The 22,430-nt window shown below is 40.4% G+C and overlaps 1 protein-coding gene and 1 pseudogene across 1 annotated transcript in view; both read right to left on the bottom strand.

Moving 5' to 3' along the window:
- LOC145297632 (uncharacterized) overlaps positions 1–3,652 on the bottom strand; it is a 118,554-nt gene extending 114,902 nt beyond the window's left edge. The window contains exon 1 of the mRNA XM_080143737.1: positions 2,621–3,652. Within this exon, the coding sequence (XP_079999863.1) occupies positions 2,621–3,530 (910 nt within the window). The 5' untranslated portion in view covers positions 3,531–3,652. The remainder of the gene's footprint in view (positions 1–2,620) is intronic.
- A 7,686-nt stretch (positions 3,653–11,338) lies between these two features.
- LOC145298090 (U2 spliceosomal RNA) lies at positions 11,339–11,465 on the bottom strand (annotated as a pseudogene).
- Between the last annotated feature and the right edge of the window lie 10,965 nt (positions 11,466–22,430).

Raw genomic sequence — 22,430 nt, 5'->3', positions numbered from 1 at the left:
GGCCAAAAAAAAAATTATTTTTCAGTGAAGAAAATTTCAATGTATTATTAAGCTGAGGCTGACCAGTACCAGATGGGTGACCATTTGTATGAGTTTGGTTTTTAATGTGTATGTGTGTGGGGGCCAGGCTCCCCAAAATGGGGGGGGCAATTTAAAGCAGAATAAAGAAAATTATTTCAGCGCATTTGGTCCACCGTAGTCGAAAGGCGGCAAACGTTTTCAAACGGGATCGAAAAAATGATGCTATTTTTAACACAAAGAGCACAATATTTATCGAATTTTTTTTTGTATCGATTCTTCAAAGCATGCCCTGTTTAATAATGGTCATGTATTATTCAGCTCGCTAAACAAAAATTGTTAATTTATTTATCAAAGATTTTAAAATGGCTTTTTTCGTATAAATATTTAAAAAAATGTTTTTTTGTTTTGCTTAACTTAAATTAATTATTTTACTTAACATATTCACCGAATTTCACACTTCAAAACTCAAAAGCGGGATAATTAAACACAATCGAAGTTCTGATATTCAGACGTCAAAAAAAGGTATGCAAACAATTTCTTTTTTTAATCTATAATTCTGTCCCTTACAACAACATAATATGTTGTGTTCAGTTTCAGATGATTATTTTAAGCATATTTGTACCCCCTCAAAACGAGGGGGGGTTGTAAGCAAAAAAAATATATATATATAAATATCGTTTATGAAAAATAAGTACACAGTTATAAAGTTCATTCTTCTCTTAATAATCGCTGAAAATTTCGTATTGATCGGATAATTACCTGATTTTTGGTAGATTTTTAAAAAGACGGTCCGTCAAAAAGTACTGACCTGCCCCCCCCCCCCAGTTTTGGCGGTGCCTATATAAATAAATATATATACATATATATATACATATACATGCATATATATATATATATATATATATATATATATATATGTATATATATATATATTGTTTTTAAAATATAAATATCCACTGACACCGTTTCGTCGTCTACAACTCATCAGAGTGGCTGATGAGTCGTAGACGAGAAAACCCGTGTCAGTGGATAATTATATTTTAAAAACAATATATATACCGCTCCCCCTGTGGGGTTACCAAATTGGTTAAAGGAAAAATTATTCCCAACTCGTATTTAGGTAAAAATGCATTTCGTAAATAATTGATTTCATTCAAAAACGTATCGCAAAAACAAAAACAAATTACATATATATGTGTGTGGGGGGGGTGTATATATCAATTATATATATATATATATATATATATATATATATATATATATATATATATATATATATATTAGTCTTTGAAGTTTAACCTTTAAAACTATACAAAAAATATTTTTTTATCATTCGTTAGAAAACCATCTAGTCATCTAGTATATATATATCATAATGGTTTTAGGGATACAAAATTTAAATATTGCAATCAGGAAGGAAAGACTTTTGATTCATGATTAAAAGTAAATTTGTATATATATATATATATATATATATATATATATATATATATATATATATATATATATTCCTTTAATCTTCTTTCCAAAACGGAGGAAAAATGGGGGGGGGGGCAGGAGAGGAAAGAAAGAGAAATGGGGAGCCAGCTGACCTGATTCAACCCTTGCTTCTCAAAGCTGTATCGAGGGAATTTTTAAAACAAAGAATTTTAATCGCTGTTTCATTCTTAGTTTTAAAAATTCCCTCGATACAGCTTTGAGAAGAGAGGGTCGAACCCGGTCAGCTGGCTCCACATTTCTCTTTCTTTCCTGTTCCCTCTTTCCCCCCCCCTTTTTAGAAAGAAGATTAAAGAAATATATCTATATTTATATACATACAAATTTACTTTTAATCATGAATCATAAAAGTCTTCCCTGCCTAATTGCAATATATATATATATATATATATATATATATATATATATATATATATATATATATATATATATTTTAATATAATTATATGATTATCGACTGGATAATTATATTTTAAAAAATAATGCATATGCAGCTCCCTATTTGGGGATACAAAATTGGTCAAAGGGAAAATTATTCCCAACTCGTATTTAGGTCCAACGTTAACAAATTCCTAATGAACCGCCCCCTTAAATAAACACTTCATCAAATCTCCACACTAACGTAATGTACTTGCAATAACCCTTATCCCTGAGTGGCTTCCGGGCCTTGATAAGTGGTGATCACTGTCTAAAAAAAAAAAAGGTAAAAATGCACTTTAGTATAATTCATTCAAAAAAAGTATCGCAAAAATCAAAAACAAATAACATCTATATATAGCGATCTCATTTTAAAACGCATATGTCGTTCTCAATCATGACTGAGATTAAATTATTCTCATTTAGCATCGGAAAAGAACAAAAATAGCCAACTTAATTTGTAAGGATAAGCATAACATACTAAGCAAGTGTTCAAAATATTGGATATATAACGTAAGCTCAATGATAAATAAATGAATCTAACAGAGCTATACACAGAATCTGAATGGAGAAAGTTAAGCTCAACTCTCTGTTTCGACCGATACGTGTCATAAACGGTTTGAACGGAGTAAATAAGACAAAATGTATATTAGAGAAGTTTCTATTAAAAAAATGTGTGCCTTACCTTTGTCTGGAGAGTGATGTCTGTAGTCCGAGTGGGGACTTCGCGAATGTTCCTCGTGTCCCGCTTGTTGTGACAATGGTTGATAAAGAGTGTGTGACTGATGAACGGAATTGAAAGCTTTGTGGTGCGTCCGGTATTCTCCTAATCGAGCCAATACTCTTGGGTTCGTGGTAGCCACCGTCGTGAATACAGACGGCGAAAGTCGGCTAGAGTTAGCCGACGTCAGCGCCAAAGGGAGGCTGACCGTCGAAGAAGGTAACGACGAATTCGGCGAAGACGAAGAGGACGACAGCGATATATTCGTGGACGTTATCTGTGGTGACGATGACGAAGACGGTGGGGTTGAGGTAGATGACGTTCGTTGATGATGATGCGTTTGGTGCTGAGTATAATGGTGATTTTTGACACTAGAGGGGTGGTGGTGCGATTCGTTTGATTGTACCGAGGGCGACGACGTCGGGGGCCGTAAAGATGCTGATTCCGGCAACAGGGATATCGTAGGGCCGGTGGCCATAACTGTATTTGTGTTAGCCATGTGGGCTCGGGAAACCAGACTCGCGCTAGTGACCCCCGGGCAGGTTTCAGCTGACGTTGTCGCCACAGAAAGTCCGCTAACCCCGAGTAGAGGATGGGACGTAGGGTTATGTCGACTAAAGAAACCGGCATGTCCCATCACAGCGGCCGCCGTCCGAGGGTCCAAAGAAGCTGCAGCGGCAGCAGCAGCGGCGGCGGCGGCCGAGGTCACTCCGTGGTGACCCGGAGATGACGCGGTTAGCGCGTGAGCCGTCGCATGATCTGTGACTGAGGGCAAGAACATATAACCACCGTATAAAACCGGTGCGGGGATTCGGGGTTGGGGAGCCATGATTGATTCGATTGTAAATGCCGAGCTGTAAGATGGTCGTTGCATTTTTTTTTTTTTAAACTGGTTTGGACAATAGCTCTTGTTGTTGTTGTTGTTGTTGTTGTTGTTATTATTATTATTATTATTATTATTATTATTATTATTATTATTTTATGTCATGAAGGACTAGAAAAACAGGATTGACATTTGTTAAATTACTTTAAAAGAAAAGAATAGACAAACTTATTAAAAAAGGGGGTCGTTTATATTTGGTATGTTAATCCATTTAACGTATTTTGTCGTACGTTAAAACAACGTTCACCAGGTGTTTGGTTTTTTTTTTTTGATTGGTTATTTATTTATTTTATAAAACACGCCACAATAAATATAACTTCTTTTTTTTTTCTCTTTTTTTTTTTTTTTTTTTTTTTGCTGCCACTTAATATAATCGCGTTATTTACACATTTTTGCCGAATTGCAAAATTATTTTCAAATAATTTGCTTCACAGTTATATTAAAACGCAATCCACATGAAAATAAAACATCGCTGTCATTCCATTCAGATGTTTTCAGCGAATCGCTCGATCGGATTTCGAATGCAACATAATTGGTTTTCGAGTTAATTACGTCATTTCAACTGGGAGTAATTTTTTTTTTTTTTTTTTTCTTTTTCAATCAATGAGAAATTCACGCAAACAAAAACATTTGGATGTCTTTAGCCGTTTATGTCTTACGCTGGTCTCGTTGGACGTATGCGTAAACATAAAGTTTGTTTTAAAGATTATGTTTGTTTTTAATGCATCTTGATCGTAACGGCCACTTATGTGGATATTTTTTTTTTTTTGTATATATTTGTTAGCAGTAGTCCTTTTTTGTTTTTCAATGATGAAAGTTTTACATCGCTCTCGTTAATAACAGGGAAATAGAAAGAGAAAGGAAAAAGAGAAGCCACATATACTTTTTTTGCTTTGTTTTTGTTTTTGTATGTTTATTTATTTTTTTATAACAAGCGAGCGAATAAAAATACTAAAATTTCCCGTATCGAGACCTCAGCGTAGCAGTTTTGTTTTTTGTTTGTTTGTTTGTTTTTGGGTTTTTTTTGTTTTTTGTTTGTTTGTTTGTTTTTGGGTTTTTTTTTTGTTTTGTTTTTTTTTGTTTAGATTTGATTTTGTTGGAGTTTAGAATTAAACAATATCCTAATTGGTTATAATACAATGATCTCACAGGTAGATTAATTGGTGTATTTTTTTTGTTTTTGTTTTTGTTTTTCTTTTCTTTTTTTTCTAGTAAGAGATAAAGTCGCGTTTTTTCATTTTTTTTTTTTTTTTTTTTTGCGGTTTTCAATATAGATGCTGCTAAGTGGGTCGCTGTCGTCTCTCGCTTACAGATTTCATGCAGCTCTCCCGGTGTCCGTGCTGTTAATAGTGACCGGCCCGTGCAGACGCCGGCGTCGTTCTGTTGTCCAATTAACTGACAGGAAATCTCGCCCTGACAGATCTGATTAAGAAGTTCTGCCAGCTGAAAGTTTTCTTCTAAACGAAGAGGATGGACCGAGCTCTTGGGAGCAATCCATCTTTCTCGAGTTCTTTGGTGGTGGTGGGGGCGGGTGACTGAGGACTGGAGTGAAGAGGAGAGGGGGTCCGAAGAAAATGAAAGAAAGAAATGGATAATTTTTTTTAGGGGGGGGGGTACAAAATAATCAGTGTTGAGAAAGAGAAAAGCAGGATGGACCTTATTAAAGCGAGAAGGAGTCCAGAGAAGAGGGGCACGTGTTCGAGACAGAGAGAATGAGTTTGGGTGGAGGGAGTGGTAGGGGAATGTGTAGGAGGAGGGAATTGGTAGATGATAATTGTTTTGTGTAACAAGGAAGAGGCTGGTGATGGAGTATCGTTGTTTAAAAAAATAAAACTATAAATGAAGAGGATTTCCTTTTTTTTTTAATGATGAGTTGGGATGAAAGAGGAGGAGGATAAATAATTTATCTGGACATTGTTGAAACCGATGAGGGTGTCGTTTTGCGGCCGACGGTGAAGATGAAAGATAAAACAATTAAAATAGAAAAGGAGATTGAATGAAGCAGTAGTTGAAGAAGAAGAAGAAGAAGAAGAAGAAGAAGAAGAAGAAGAAGAAGAAGAAAGAAAGAAAATTAAAAAAATAATGAATGGACAAAACTAATGAAGAAGAAGAAAAAAACAAGAAGGGAAATGAATAATAAAAGAAGACTAAGAGGAATATGTTGTAGAAGAAAATGGCGGTAAATAAGACGTGAAAGAAGAGGAGGAAGAAGAAGGAGAAGAAGAAGATGGAAGAAAAAAGTTAAAAAAAAAAGGCAGGAAAAGGCATAAGATGCAGAAGAATAAAAAAGAAGGTAAAGAAAAGACGTAGAAGAACAAAAAGAAAGAAAAGGAGGAATAAAAAGATGGAAATACGGTAGAAGAGAAAGAAGCAAAATAAAAAAAATAATGAAATAGAAAAAGAAAGAAAAAACAAAAGAAAAAATAAATAAAAAGATCTAAATGGATAGATTGAAGGAAACAGGTCGAGGAAAAGAAGAAGAAGAAGAAGAAGAAGAAGAAGAAGAAGAAGAAGAAGAAAAGACGAAGAAAATCGAAGGAATGGAAATAGCTGAAAAAAGTAGAAGAGAAAAACAAGAAAGAGAAACAAACTTAAAATAATGAATGAATAAAACAAAAGAAATAAAACAAAAAAAAAGGAAATAAAAAGCTTAGAGCAATAGACTGAAGAAGAAGCAGAAGAAGAAGAAGAAGAAGAAGAAGAAGAAGAAGAAGAAGATATTAAGCAATATATAAGAAAGAGAGTACAAGAAACAGTTAAGTCAAGAAGACTCTTATTGTAGTTAACACAAACCGTCTTCGAGTCGGCGTGTTATTTTACGAATATAGGTGCGTATGTCTGTTAAGCGAGTAGGAGGGGAGGCAAAAGGGCGTCGTTTATAACAAACAAACAAAAAAGAACGTGTTTTAAGTTTGTGCGTTTATTTGATTGGGTGTCGCGTGACGGAGTGACCGCCGCCCGATCAATCTTCATTCGGTAACAAGCAGCAAACGGCCAAACGCCGAGCGAGATGATTGGCTGATGGCTGGCCGCCATGTGCTCCTCGGACAGAAAGAAGAGGGGCGGGATAACACACGCAGATAAACAGATACAGACAGCTAGTTCAACTAAACACGTAAAGGCAGAGACAATCATATACATGCATACATATGAACGCCTTGTTAAGGAGGCTGATTAACTGGTCAGTTTGGGAAGAAGTATATATATATATATATATATATATATATATATATATATATATATATATATATATATATATATATGAACTGTAAAATATAATTTACAAGAATTATGTTGTTCGATGTGATACTCAAAAATAAAAATTTAATTATTAATATTTTTTCATAAGTATACTGTTCCAATACTATAAATATATTTATATCATATTCTTTTATTGATTGTATAGAACGTCTTACACGTTTTCCCTTGAATGGTATAAATTGATTATTAAAAAATAGAGACAAATTTCAAGAAACCCCTTCAGAGACTTTTTGGACTCTCTTTCTTTCTCTCTCTCTCTCTCTCTCTCTCTCTATATATATATATATATATATATATATATATATATATATATATATATATATATATATATATATATATATAGTCTTGGATATTTTTTAAACTTTTAACACCATATATAAAAAACTTATTTAATTTTTATATTTTTTATCATTCGTTAGAAATTATTTAGTCAGTAAGTCATTTAATCACATGCAATCAATGCATCAACTTGCTCTCTCGTACTCACTATAGTATTTATGTAAATTTAAGGTATCATCAATTGTTTACAATGAAACCCTGTTTCGAGGATATATATCTATATATCTATAATATAAAACTGAATGTGTGTGTGTGTGTGTGTGTGTGTGTGTGTGTGTGTGTGTGTGTGTGTGTGTGTGTGTGTGGTCACGAATAGGCTCCTATATGGTTGACTATTTTAAAAAACTGATTACATATAATGATAGAAGATGTATCGAGACACAGGAATGGGTATGTTTGATCTGGCAGAACGGTGGTTCATTAAAATTGTGGGGTCTGCGTTTGCGCCTGGTCCACAAAGTATGAAAATAAAAAAATTGAAAAATTAAAAAAAAAACGTTTACAAGTGTTTTTGATATAGATGTACATAAGATTACTTTGATACGCATGTTTAAACTTAAATAAGGATGGTATAATAAAATTGTGGGGTCTGCGTTCGCGCCTAGGTCCATGGAATGGAAATAGGCACAAACTTTAATATAGACTTTTCATATCTATCTGCGTAAGTATACTTTGATAATTATGTTTCAGTTTGAAAAAATATGGTATAATAAAATTATGGGGTGTTCGTTCGCACCTGGCGTCCATAGAATGGAAATATGTCACACAGTTTAACAAGGTTTTTTTTAATATAGATCCACAGATTATTGTGATAAGTGTTTCAGTGTGAACAGGTATGGTATAATAAATTATGGGGTGTATCTATTTTATTTTAACTTTCATCTTTGCTTTGGTTTTGATACCCCCAAATTCGAAGCTATCTCTTTACAGCCCTTCCTTTTCATAACCTATCATACTTTAATAAATCAGAGTCCATTTTCTGTAGGCTGTTTTTGAACCCAGTCAACGACGGATACTTTTGCTATGGAAAATGGACTCTGATTTATGAAAGTATGATAGGTTATGAAAACGAATGAGATAGCTTCGAAGACGTTCAGGTTTATATTATATATATATATATATATATATATATATATATATATATATATGTGTGTGTGTGTGTGTGTGTGTGTGTGTGTGTGTGTGTGTGTGTGTTAATCTTTATGTAAATACATTAATATCTTGCTACTTGGCGCGGGGCGAAGTTTAAGATGGTTAACTTCGCTCCACGCCAGTCATCACCTCTAAAATTGAAAATGGTCCTGAACCATTTTTAATTTTTGAATTTTGGAGTTTTCTTACCTGATGATATCTATTTTGATCGAAACGGTCTGCACATCGTAGCAAGATATGACTGTATTTACGTAAAGAATAATAATAATAATAATAATAATAATAATAATAATAATAATAATATATATATATATATTAAATAGAGAATTAGATTTGTAATAAATACGAAATCTGCATGAATTAAAATATATTTAAGCGTATTTTATTACCCGGTAACGTCAGATGCCCCCGCTATGTATCGGGGGAGTTCTACACGGATCGTTTACCGTTTCGATATTTCAATTTCCACGTATTGAGCACTTTAGAAAGATTATGTTTTAATTCGTGTTATCAATATACTTTAACTTAACTGCCGACTGTCAACACGACGGTTCCAGGTTCGATCCTCGGCTTGGGAGAGGTGCTAGTCTAGCGGCACTGATGAGTTGTGATACAACTGTTACAGAATGGATTGAGAGAGAGAGAGAGCGAGAGAGAGAGAGAGAGAGGGGGTGAGTAAACGTGGAGTGTAGACACGTTTACCAGAACCGAGGGCCAGCTGACCAGATTACGTATGCGTGACGTGGTCAGGTTGGCTAGATCTGTGAGACTGGAGTTGGGCTTTGAAGAAGACGGACGGCTTAATAGCTGTTCCCTCCCCTTCACTGGGGGTGGGGGACGCTGACGTGTTCAAAGCAAGCAAGATTCACTTCCATATTCTGTGTCGACATCTGGAAGGAAAATAAAAAACTATAAAACCAATTCATCGTCTCGGAGTGATAAATCTTCGTCTAACAGGTACCAGTCTCCCTCCAAGAGAAGATGAATTCCAGATGGATCAACATCGACGACACATGAAGTAAGGTATGTCGAAGAAAATGCATGTAACACACACACACAACCGCATATGGAACTAGACGATCATACGCACACGGAATTCTTTTATGACACGCATAATCTCCTTTCATTCTAATAATAATCATTCCATGACAACAAATACAATTATGGTCCTCCCCTTTTCTATGTAACACAACGAAACAGGACTGTATGTCCATAACTACAAATATATATATATATATATATATATATATATATATATATATATATATATATATAGAGAGAGAGAGAGAGAGAGAGAGAGAGAGAGAGAGAGAGAGAGAGAGAGATTAATGAAGTTCATCTATATATTTAAATTTCAATGAGTGTTTGTTTAGTGTCTGGTAATCCTAATCGGTTATTCCAGAATAGGATTGTAGCCAATCAAAAACCCGCATAAGCAGAAAGAATATGTTGTAGCGAGCTATCAGTATTTTGTAAAACCTAACAGCAATAATAAAACCCAACAGCAATAAAAGAAAAAAAGAAATGACGATTAATGCATACTGTGAGAATATCTTCTAAGCTGATGGCAGTGCAAGTAGATTGAAGTGTGTGCGTAAAAATTACTCCGACTTTATGCATGATTATTACAGAAGCCACAGGTAAGACAATATCATGTAGAAATTACGGAAAGCAAGCGATACAGACGCATTGGCATAAAGCGTGACCATAGCGAAATTTTATACGTCGCTTGTGTCCATAGAACTATAATGACTGTAGAAAAAAGAGACAGAGACTTTATTTTATTAGCTGTGTTTCTTGTATCTATTGAATAATGCATCCGGATGATTTTATGAATTTGTGTTATCAGAATGTTCTTCGACCTTTTCTTCAACTTCGTACATAGAAAATAAGACTGGTATCTGGACAGTTAGGAGACCAAATGTTAGGGTTTACGTTAAAAAGTTTTAAGTATCCATTAAAAGTTCCTTGGTAAAATTACATACACATGATGTGATGATTGCAACGTCTTGTCAGACGAGTGCCACTCCCTCAGACATTTAAAATCCATGAGCCCAAATGCCTGAGGGAGTATCTATACAAATATGATGTTACAGAGTCTTAGCTTTGTACGACAGCTAAGTCTCTCTCTCGGTTCAAAATGTTGAGATCCAGCAACAAGCAAGAGCAAGATAGCCAGCAATAAATTAAACTGCAGACCAGCTTAATGCGGGTAATGGTCTTCCGCTTTATGGTTTTTTAAATCAGAGATTTGCTTCTCCTAGAAAGGTTGCCTTCACCACGGCTTACGGGAGCCCTCTCCACCCCAATACACATATACACACACACACACAAATATACACGGTTCTAGTTGGCCGTTGACCCAGAAAAAGAGATCATTCGCCCTTTGGAAGGTCTTGTTTTTAATCCTTCAGGGAGACTAGCCGCCCTCCTCACCAAACAAGTCTGGTGGGGGAACCAGTTTAGTCGCCGGTGACCCGACCATGAGGCAGGTAGTACTGGGTTACATGGTACCAGTAGCACATGACATGACCTACATATACATACATACATACATACATACATACATACATATATATATGCATGTATATATATATATATATATATATATATATATATATCGCAATCATGAAGGGAAGACTTAAATTCATGATTAAAACTTTTTAAATAAAGTGAAGAGAAGAGAAGAAATAAATTGGGGAAGTCAGCTGACCGGTTTAACCCTCGTTTATCAAAGCTGTATCGAAGAATTTGTTTTGAAAAAACAAGTCCGATAGCTATTAGTCGCGTGCTCTCGTGTAATGAATGAATGCGTGAATGTAGGATTGACATGAAATTCTTAAAGATAAACTAAAATGACCGAAAAATGGGTTGAAATGACTCAAATAAATAAAAAAAAAATGACTTAGAATGACTTTAATGAACTTAAGGATAAATTGAATGACCTTAAGAATGACTTGAATGCTTAGAAAATAACTGGATCCTTCAAAAACAACTTGAATGACCTGGAGAATGACTTGAGTGGCTTTGAGACTGACTGGTTGTAAAGTGGGTGATCATTTTACATTAAATTAATACAGAAAAGTGATCCCCCACTTTATATCACAATAAGTATAGCATGTAGTAAGAACAAATACCACACTTTGATCTTGGCCAAAAGGCCAAGAAAAGGGTATTTATTTGCTCCCCTACGGAGCAAATTAGGCACAAGGCCAATTTTTAATGTGAGGAGTGAAAAAGAAATGGGAACCAACTCCCCGGGAGTAGGGGAGCTGGATAGTGATAATTGGCATGAAGGGTTGCCCCTACATTGACCAAGGTCTTATATGTGGGGTTGGTATTTATTTGCTCCCCCACCGAGCAAATTAGGCACATGGCCGATTTTTAATGTGAGGAGTGAAGGGGAAATGGGGACCAACTCCCCGGGGAAGTACGGGAGCTGGATAGTGACAAGTGGTATGAAGGGTTGCCCCTACATTGACCAAGGTCTTATATGTGGCGTTGCCCCCACAAAGTGTCTTTGCTTGCAGTATCTGCCGGAACAGATACTACACTTTGATCTTCATATATAATTTATTTCGTGAAAATGAAAATTACAATCAAGATAATTCAATGTAAAATCAAAATAAATTAAAAGTAAAATTCCAATTTACAAAGCAAATTTAGGCACAAGGCCCTATAAGATCTGGGAGGGGGGTGTTGTAGGGTCTTTGTTACTAAAGTAAAAATTGGAGTCTTTGGCGACTTTACTCTTGACTGGCAACATTTACCACAATACCTCATTCACTCTGTGGAATCTAAACTAACTAATGAAACCCCCCAGCGTTTTTGCAAGAAAGGATATATATACAATTTTTGTATGTGTGTGTGTGTGTGTGTGTGTGTGTGTGTGCGTGTGTGTGTGTGTGTGTGCAATGTTTTTTTTTAATGTGCGTGTGTGCGTGTAAAAAAAAGTTCAATTCATTCGAAAATAAAAAGTTCTTGAATTTGGAAGAGAAACAGTTCGTGTTGGGGAGTGGGGAATCTAGAAAAAATATATAAAAAATAAAATTTCTAGTGCATAAGGTCCCTCCCTGAGCTAATCTAGAAAGATCACCTACTGTTTTCCAAGGCACCGAAAACAAGCGGGAAGATCCCTAGTGGGGATTGGGAAGGATTTTTATCGGGTGTAGGGAGGAAAAATAAATAATTGTCAAAAACAAAAAAGGGGAAGAGGGGGGTAGGCGGCGACCTTCGAGTAGGGGTTGACCAGGGGGTGACAAAACAAAAAGATAGTGGGGGTGGATTGTGGTAGGGTAGCCTCGGAAGGTTCTCTAGTGCCAAAAATCAAACAATCGGGGGACAGGATCACATTTGTACCACCAGTCAAGAGTCGCTTTACTTTTTATTTGTCTCACCTAGCGGGATGGGCTCCGTAGGACCCAGTACCACATGTGCCATGCTTATGGTGGTAACACGAATTCAAACTTGGCGCCTCGTCGGATGCACAAGCTAGCGTCATGCACCAACCTCTTGTCAAAGGGTACTCGAGGCAACCTCTTCCAATCGCATATGATCTTTACTTTAAGCAGATGTTTAAAGTAGACGATCAGATCCCGATCCGGAACAGATATCCCTTCGCGGACTCGCTTGAGGCATGTGATCCATATGACCATCCTCGCTACTGTTAGTATCGCTAGAAAAACCATTCTTTTCTCCCTAGACAGCGTCGGATCACTGTTCTCTACAAAATATGACTCGTCGAGTTCAAGCCAGTGCTTGGCATCGATGCAAGCCGTTACCTCGTTGACGTACCCTAAGAGGGTCTTGAGCCTGCTGCAGCGGAAAAAAGGCATGACCGGCTGTTTCCCTCATGTCTTCGTCGCAGCGCAGGCAGTAGACCCGAGTTTCTTCATTGTACAGGTTGAGTTTTTCAAGGAGGGGCAGTGCGTTCCGGATAAGTCGCCAGGTAAGGGAAAATTCTGAGTTTGTAAGAAACTTGCGAAGGAGGTGTTCCAATGCCAGGACGTACAAGAGAGGTGACAACGAACAACCCTGTCGCACCGACCGGGAGATGGCGAAAGACTCCGACAGCTTACCATTGATCTGCACTGCTACCGTCGGCCTGTCATACAGTACAGAGATCCACTTGCGGAAGTCCGGATAAAATCCGGTGGCCTCCAGCACATATCCCAGGAACTTATGGTCCACCCTATCGAAAGCCTTGGACTGATCCAAACTGATCAGCGCGGCCTCGGCGTCGTCTTCTGTCCTCTCTGTGATCGTGCGTATCAGATGAACATTGTCCTGAATCGATCTCCCCTTCACAGCATAGCTCTGGTCTGGTTCGATCACGTCAGTGATGACTTGCAACCGATTCGCAAGAACCTTGGCCAAAATCTTTAACTCTGTGTTTAGCAGAGTCAAGGGCCTGAAATCGTCTAAATCTTCCTCCCCACCATGCCGTTGACCTTTCCTCAGCAATGTGATCACTCCCTTAATCACCTGCCCAGGGATGGAGCCCTGAACAAACCAATGGTTGAACATATCCTTCAGAATAGGGACTAACATGGGCGACAGCCTCAAGTAGAATTCGTAGGGTAGATCATCAAGCCCCGGGGACTTGTTGCAGCTGACCTGCTTCAATGCGGTAATGATCTCATGTTCCGTAACAAGACCATCACAGCTAGCCGCTCGAGCCGCCATGAGGCGGGGCGAGTCAGCCAAATAGTGGCCAAACTCTTCGACCCTGAGTCTGGGTAGTTGGATGAAGCGTTCCGATAGATGCTTTCGAAACCCCTCGCAAATCTCCCGCGTCGACACGAGGGCGTGCCCTTCGAGGTCGTTTACTTTTCGAATGTACCCGTCCGAGCCGCACCTAAGAGCAGCCTTACGCTCGACAGCGTCTACATTAACAGCCTCGTTTGAGACTTTCATTAGCCTAGCCCTAACTATCTGGCCCTCGTACCGCTCATTAGCCAAGCGGTTGAGGTCTTGTTTAGCTAGTGCTATCTCTAAGGAGTCCCCCCTCCATCGCCCGGATAAGCCTATTCTCTATATGCTTCTTGGCCTTAGCCTTATCTAGCGCGAGGCGTTCGCTGTACTGAACCGAGAAGCGTCTAATTTTAGCCTTGAGACTAACCCACCACTTACTCCCGGTAACCGCCCCCACTAATGCCTGTTGGATTATCTCTGTAACCTTCAACCAGTAGTCCTCCAGCTCCAACAAGGTGCTGTTGAACTTCCAGTATCCGGCCAGTTTAGGCCGAGAGCTAAAGTTCAGACGGGCCATAACTAGTTTACAGTCTGAGTGTCCTAACAAGTGGAAGGTGGGGCAAGATAGGAAATCTACATCGCCTCTTCTAACTAACATCCGATCCAAGTAAGTACTTGGATTGGAAGGCGTATTAAGATGCCACGTCCACATCTCCCGCCCTGGGTGATCCATGCGAAATCTATCGACCAGGTCGCACAAAGCCATCAGGTCAGACAGACTGCTGTCATACCACACCGACCTGCTAGTCCCCCCGACCTTATCTATCTTGGGATCAAGGATGACATTCCAATCCCCCATTAAGACTACCCTATCTGGATCATCTATAAAGCCTCCACAGAAGGAATTAGGTGCATAAATTGTGACTATCCGAAACACACTGCTATTAACAGCAACATCGACGACAATCGCTCGCCCATCCTCGTCTGTGTGCACAACATTCACCGACGCTGATAGGGTGCGATTTACTAGCAAGGAGATTCCACGACTATAGGTATTGCGATATGCTGAGTAAACATCGTAATCGTTCACCAGCACCTGACAATCCCCGTCACAAATAAAGTGGGTCTCCTGTATAGCGGCAATATCTACCTTGAGGGACACCAGATCTCTCAGCACGCTTGCGGCCTTGCTTCGACATCTGAGGCCCCTCACATTATAAGTAGCCAAGTTTAAAGCCATGGTCACCTACCTTATTCAGTGTCACACACAGGCCTGAAATCCTCGGGGGGGGAGGACGTGGCAGGCTTGTCCAAGGCTTCCGGTCAGTAATTCAGCTGAGGGTGATCCATTCTTGGCTACGCCTCCCACGTCCAGGGGAAAGGTTAGTTTGAGTGCCCTGTAAAAGAAGGGGTGGATGTAAACAGGGACTCTGCCCTCACATTTGTAAAATAAATTGTTCAGTGAAGGATGCTCCGTGTCCACCAGCTTGTGGCCGGGATTGCATCCTTCGCGACATCTCTCATGGCCCAGAGAGCTTCTGTCCTGGAATACTTGATGACCCTAACAAATATGGTCGACAAGTGAGCGTCTTTGAAGTTGGTGGGATCGGTGACATTATCGCCACCGACATAGAGAAAGTCCTTCAGTTTATTGTAGTGGACCTTCTGCTGGCCTTTGAGCTCATGTATAGTTGGCAGACGGTCCGTTTCACATATCCTTCCTCCTGGAAGGAAGGGGAGACTCTTTGTCCGTTCCATGCGGATTAGTGGGGTGGGTTTTTCCTTGACTGGAGGGGAAGTGGATGCAAGGGGAGTAGGGGAGGGAGTGTGGGATGTTGGAGTGTTTGGTGGCAGGGGAGGTGGTTTTTTGGGGTCGTTACTTGACCTTTCTAAGAATATATTGCGTGGTAGTGTTCTTGGGGGTTCGGTGAGGGAAGGGGTAAACTGCTCTGGCTGTATGGGGGAGTGGGATTTGGGGGATTCAGCCTCGGCTGGTTGGATATTGTCTTTGCGGATGGGGGTGTCTCCCTTGGATCTCCTGCTTTTCCTCCTCTTCGTCGTTCTCTTGCTGACCGCTGCTGCTCTTGTTTTATCTTCTGTGTCTGTGGCTGTCTCTAGACCCTCCAAAGCGATCTCTTCCTCAGAGTCTTGGAGCTTCAGCTTGTTTGAGAAAGAGGGCGCCTGAGTGTCCATCGGGGTGATTTCGGGTTGGGTTTTGGTCGTTATTGGTTTGGGCAGGTTTTTGTTGGGTCTGCCCTTCCTTGTGACCGTTGCCCAACCCGCTTCTGCTGCCAGGTCGGAATTGCCTGTGGCTGTGGCTGTGGCTTGTACTTCTGCTGGGGTTTTGGCGGGTGTTTTGGTTGGGCTTTTCCCTGGGAGTTGGCTGGTTGCCTTTTAGGACAGTCTTTGGCCATGTGTCCCCCTCAACTGGCAGTGCCAGCAGTGAGGTTTTCTCCCCTCCACAATCAACGTCATGGTCTGCTCTCCAAACTTGAGCATGGCTGGAACGTTGTAGAAACTGTCCTTGCCCAGGACCATCTGAACTTTGTAGTCCCCGGTCAAAACGTTGCGTCGACCACAGGCTGGGGCGACTGCCTCCACCTCACCGTACTGACTCAGTATGGCCCCGACTTGTTTTCTGGTCATGTAGCACGGGACGTTCAGTACTGAGACAGTGGTGTTCCTCCAGCTGAGGTATAGATGGGGGTCGTTGGTCATCCTTGTCACTCTAGAACTAAACAAAAGTTTCTCTTAGCTATAATCTTCTTTCACCATTATACCACATTCGCCCTTTCATACTTGGCACCCAATTGTTTAAAACATTTTTTATTTCCGTGTAAAAACAAAAAAGATAACAATGATGATACAATAATTCATTTGTGTCGAGGGCGAGGGGAAAAAAGACCGTCTGTTTCACTTGGTTTGTAAAGGAACCTGAGCTACTGCAGGCCGGTCTCTAAGTGGGGATGCTCTATAGATGGGACGAAATGGAGAAAGGAAAATTTAGTGGCTGAGGGATGGGGAGTTAGTGATTGATTTCTTTCTCTCCAAGATGGGTGAAATTTAGAGTGAGGGGTGAGAAGAAAAAATTGCAGATAGGAGGGGATGGAGATCTTGGAGGTTTCCTACTTGGGGAGGGATGAAGCATTTACTCAGCTAGCTAAGAGGCTGAAAATGGATTATGCTTGACGGAACTGCGTGTTCCACACCTAGGCGGGGAACACGTATTCAAACTTGGCTCCTTTTCGTACACACAAACTTGCTACATGTATCCATTTCTGTCAAATGCCGCACGATGCAGCCTTCTTCTATCACATCTGATCTTCAACCGTAGTTGGTGTTTAAAGAAAGCGATCAGATCCTGATCAGAAAAAGACAACACCCCGACCTCCTGGCCATCCTGTAGTCGCGACGTCCAAATCACCATTCTCGCCACGGCCAGGATCGTAATGTAGACCATTTGTCTTTCCCTGTCCCACGACGGTCTCACGTTGTCAACGATTTGGATACGGTAATTTGGCGAGGATGCTCGGGATCGATGCGAGCCGTCACCTCGCTGACACATGACCAGTACTGGCGGAGTTCACGGCAATTGAAGAAAGCGTGATTAGTCGTTTCTGCAGCCGTTGTCCCGCAACGGGGACAAGCAGGTGACTCCAAAAACCCAGAACTGCATTGTATGTTGTTAAGTGGAAGTGCATATCGGGCCAATCGCCAGGTCAGAGAGAATTCTGAATTGTTCAGATGACTCAAACCTGGCGCCCAGCTCCACGCGAAGCGAATCTCACTCTGCTGCCAACCCAAACGCGCGCATAGCGGGTCGTCGGCGGCCCCCCTTACTAGATCCCTGTGGAGTTCCCTACGGGTAGTAGTCACAAGGTCGCTGGACCTTGGTAGTCGTTTTTAGCGCGCTCGGCACTCTTTCAGGAAGGCTGAGTCTCCCTACGGCCTGCGACGACTCTCGATAGCGTGGTCGAGAATGAGATCGGGGAAGGTGGCAGTAATCGCGGAGTGCTATGGTTGATCTTCTTGAAGGTGGTGGCTCAGGAAGACCAGCCTCTCGGCGTCTCAATGACAAGTCTGGCATTCCCAACCCTCCCTCACACGGAGGTTGGAAGCAGACCTGTCTGCTCACCCAGTGTCTTCCTCTGTCCCAAAGGAGGGAGGACAAGAGTTCGACAAGAGCTTTTAGATGTTGTGCAGGCAGGGGAAGTACGGCCAGTCGGTAAAGGATGAGAGGGAAGATATATGTATCGCACGCCTCAGCTCTACCCTTTAAGGAAAGTTTCCTAGGAAGCCACGTGTTGATCACAGCCTTAACCTTTGACCGTACCTCCGACCAATTCTTATCAAGATGGAGACCTGGTCCGAACCACACGCCAAGGATCCGAACCAGGCCATCCGTCCAGCTGAAGGGCGCTGGAGGTTTGCGTTACCACTCCAGGCGCCCAACCGCAGTCCGACAGACTTACTGCGGTTTATCTTGGCCCCCGTGATTCTTTCATACTGTGCAAGCGCCTTCGACACGATCTCGATGTCTCTGAAGCTCGACACGAAGACCGTGACATCATCAGCAAACGCGGATACCTTGGCAGCTGAGCTACCAGGCAGAGCCATTCCGTGCAGGGCCGAATTTGCATCCCCACGTCTCAGCTTGCGGAACAGAGGCTCCAAGGCCAGGACGTAAAGCAGAGGTAACAGCGGACAACCCTAACGAACCGACCGAGAGAAAACAAAGAGCTTCGAGCGGTTTCTGTTGACTTGCACGACAGCCATGGGCTGTCGATACATCACAGAGATCCACTTGCAGAAGCCTGGTTTAAAACCGGCGGCCTCCAAGACATGCCAGGAAACGATGGTCGACCCTATCGAACGCTTTGGACTGATCTAAGTTGATCAGCGCGGCTTCCGTGTCGTCATCTATTCCCCCCTCTAGGATCGTGCGCATCAGGTGCAAGTTGTTCTGACTCGATCACCCCTTCATAGTGTAGTTCTGTTCCGGTTCAACCAACTCGTCGATAACAACCTGCAGCCGATTCGACAGGATCTTGGCTAAAATCTTCAACTCTGTGTTTAGCAGAGTTATGGACCTGTAGTCGTCTAACTCTTCCCCTCCATGCCCGTCACCTTTCTTCAGCAATGTGATCACTCCCTTAGTTACCTGCCCTGGGAGTGATCCCTGAGCAAACCAATGGTTGAACACATCCGTCAGAAGAGGCAGAAACATGGGCGACAGCCTTAAATACAGTTCGTATGGCAGACCATCAAGTCCTGGCGATCTGTCACAGCTGACCTGCTTCAGCGCAGTAAAGACCTCCCGCTCCGTCACCTAGCCCTCGCAACTAGCTGCTCTAGCCACCTCGAGGTGAGGAGAATCGGCCAAATAGTTGCTAAACTCAAGGACCGGAAAATCGGGCTGCTGCGTAAAACGCTCCTCGAAATGTTCTCGAAACCCCTCGCATATCTCCCGCGTCGATTCCAGGGTGCGTCCATCCGGGTGTCTAACTTTCGCAATGTATTTGTCCGAGACACACCTAGAAACCTCATGGCGCACATCTGCATCAGAATTGACTGCTTCGTTGCCTATCTTTCTAAGCCTAGCTCTAACTACTTGGCCTTCGTAACGCTCGCTAGTCTCGTGTAGAAGGTTCTGCTTAGCTAGTTCCTGATCAACCCTATCACCCTCCCCCGTAGCTCGGGCTAGTTTCTGCTCTAGCTGCTTGTTTGTCTTGGCCTTATCTAGTGCAAGGCGCTGGTCATACTTGACTGAGAAGCTTCTGATCTTGGCTTTGAGACCTAACCACCATTTACTCCCGATAACCCCCCCCCCACTAGTGCCTTTTTAATCAATTCTCTTAACTGATCTCGGAAGTCTTGTATCCAGAAGGGAGGTGTTTAACTTCTAGTACCCCGCTAACTTAGGCCTATTTCCTAGCTTCAGCCGGGCCATAACTAATTTATGGTCCGTCTGGCCTAGTCAAGTTAACGTGGGACAGGATAGGAAGTTTACTTCGCCTCTCCTAACTAACATCCTGTCCAAATAGGTATTTGGATAGGAGGAAACGCTATTGGTCCACGTCCACATCTCCCGTCCCGGATGCTCGACCCGAAACCTGTCAACCAGTCCGCATCTAGCTATCAGATCAGCCAGGCTGGACTCGCACCTCTCCAAACCTCTAGCTCCGCCTCCTACCTTATCTATATCAGTGTCTAAGATGGCATTCCAATCCCCAGATACTACACTTTGATTTTGGCCAAAAAGGCCAAGAAATAGCTTAAAAAGCTAAGAACAGCATCTATTAACAACAGACCTTTGATCTTAACCAAAAAGGCCAAGCACAAAAGTGTTACGGACAGACCGACCGACAAACTGACCGACCGACCGACGGACCGACGGAGTTACTTATAGAGTCGCTTGCACGCGACTAAAAAAACGAATGGGAATCGAAAATATGTACAAATAAAATCACGTTACGTTACGTTATGTATTGGAAAAAACAAAAAGAAAAATGGGGGAAAGCGATAAAAATATTGCTCAAAGATCCTAGAGGCTAATCACACTCAATATATATTTATTTATTATTATTTATATATTGCATAGCTTTGTAAATTTATTTTTTCCTATGTGTTTCTATTTATTTTCTAATTCACCAACGTCTTTAAAACAGGAAACTAATCAAATATTCCTTTCATCACATGCCAAGTGCATTCCTGGACGTTATTAAAAAACACTGTTGAACAATAGCAAACGGACTTGTACCAATAGACTAATAGTACCACAATGCGACGTAAAAGAAAACAAAATCTTGATAAGGGTGAGTCTTCGCTGAAATATATTGATAAATATTTGTTTAAGTGTTTATTCTTTGCGTTGGATCGCTTTCTAAACGTATATATATATATATATATATATATATATATATATATATATATATATATATATATATATATATAAGTATGTGTGCGTGTATGTGTTTGTGTATATGTGTGTGAATTAAAACTGTAAATGTGCTGAACAAGATTCTGCCATGTCGAATACGTGGTACTCTGTTTTTGTCCGACCATGTTTAGGACGCGTCTGTCCTGCCGCTGTCGGACCCCGCGTGTTACACGTCTATCTCTGTTCTTCTGTGATGCCATCATCGGTCAGCGTTCTTCTTTTTTATAATCTTCTTCTTCTTCCTCGCTGTGACGTAACCTCGTACACGGCCCTGTAATTTGCATACAGCTGCTGTAAGTGCGTCCGCGCTTTGTTATATAAAGATATAAAAAGCTAAAAGTAGCACATATGCATTTGTATGTTTTCTTCCCTTAAATGAATTTAAAATTGTTATATCCTGTTGATATATATATATATATGTGTGTGTGTGTGTGTGTGTGTGTGTGTATGTGTGTGTGTGTTTTAAACAATTCATAAAACTAACATCTATAGGTCATCCCCAACTTGTGTGTTTTTACGCTTGTGAAAATATATACACATTTAACATGAGCTTTTAAGGTAATTGCAAAAATAAAAAAAAATAAATAACATTTTTATAGTTAAATATTTTGAGATTTTTAAAGAATCGTAATCGATAATTGTATTGGAATCGGAATTTTAGTCCGGCATCGATAATTGTATCGGAATAAGGAAAAATAATGGAATCGTTTAATCGCAAACATATATATATATATCTATATTGTCATACACATACTGTTTCGTTGTATCACAACTCATCAGTGCGGCTAGACAAACATCTTTCCCCAGCCGTGGATTGAACCTACAACCGTCGAATTGACAGTCGGCAGCTCTCGCCATTCGGCTACGAATCAGTGCCGTAAATATTTCTCCTAGAGTGTGTATTAAATCCACGCCCTCCCGTCGCACAGTGCTCGAACCATCAGCTTGTTTACAAACAAATTAATAGTGGGCTTCGCTTAATCGCTTTTAAATACGCGTCGGGTAAAAATATATTTACAAAGTGCTCAACCCAAAGAGGGGGCTTTAATTGTCATCCATATACAGTGCTGTTTCGTTATATCACAACTCATCAGTGCGGCTAGACAAGCACCTTTATATATATATATATATATATATATATATATATATATATATATATATATATATATATATATATATATATATATATATATAATTAGAGAATAAGGGAAAACCAAATAATATCCAAATAATTTCTCATGTTTTCAAAATAACCTGACGAAAAAATGTTTGCAAACTTGTCACAAACTCATTTTGTTTAAGTTCGTTCCAACCATGCACATCGCTTCAGACTGACTAAAACCGTCTAAGCATGAGACATACCCTTTGCACTTTCCACGCGCCGCTGACCCTTTTTGACTGATGCTACTTCAAAAATGAAGAGGAAGAAAAAAAAAACTAAAAGTAAGATAAAAGTTTTATTGAAAAAAATGTCTACACCAAACGTCCTTCAGTTTACACACACA

The sequence above is a fragment of the Euprymna scolopes genome, chromosome 18, assembly GCF_053919585.1.
Source record: "Euprymna scolopes isolate OS-2025 chromosome 18, ASM5391958v1, whole genome shotgun sequence".
Lineage (NCBI taxonomy): Eukaryota > Metazoa > Mollusca > Cephalopoda > Sepiida > Sepiolidae > Euprymna > Euprymna scolopes.
This window is presented reverse-complemented; position numbering and strand designations above follow the sequence as displayed.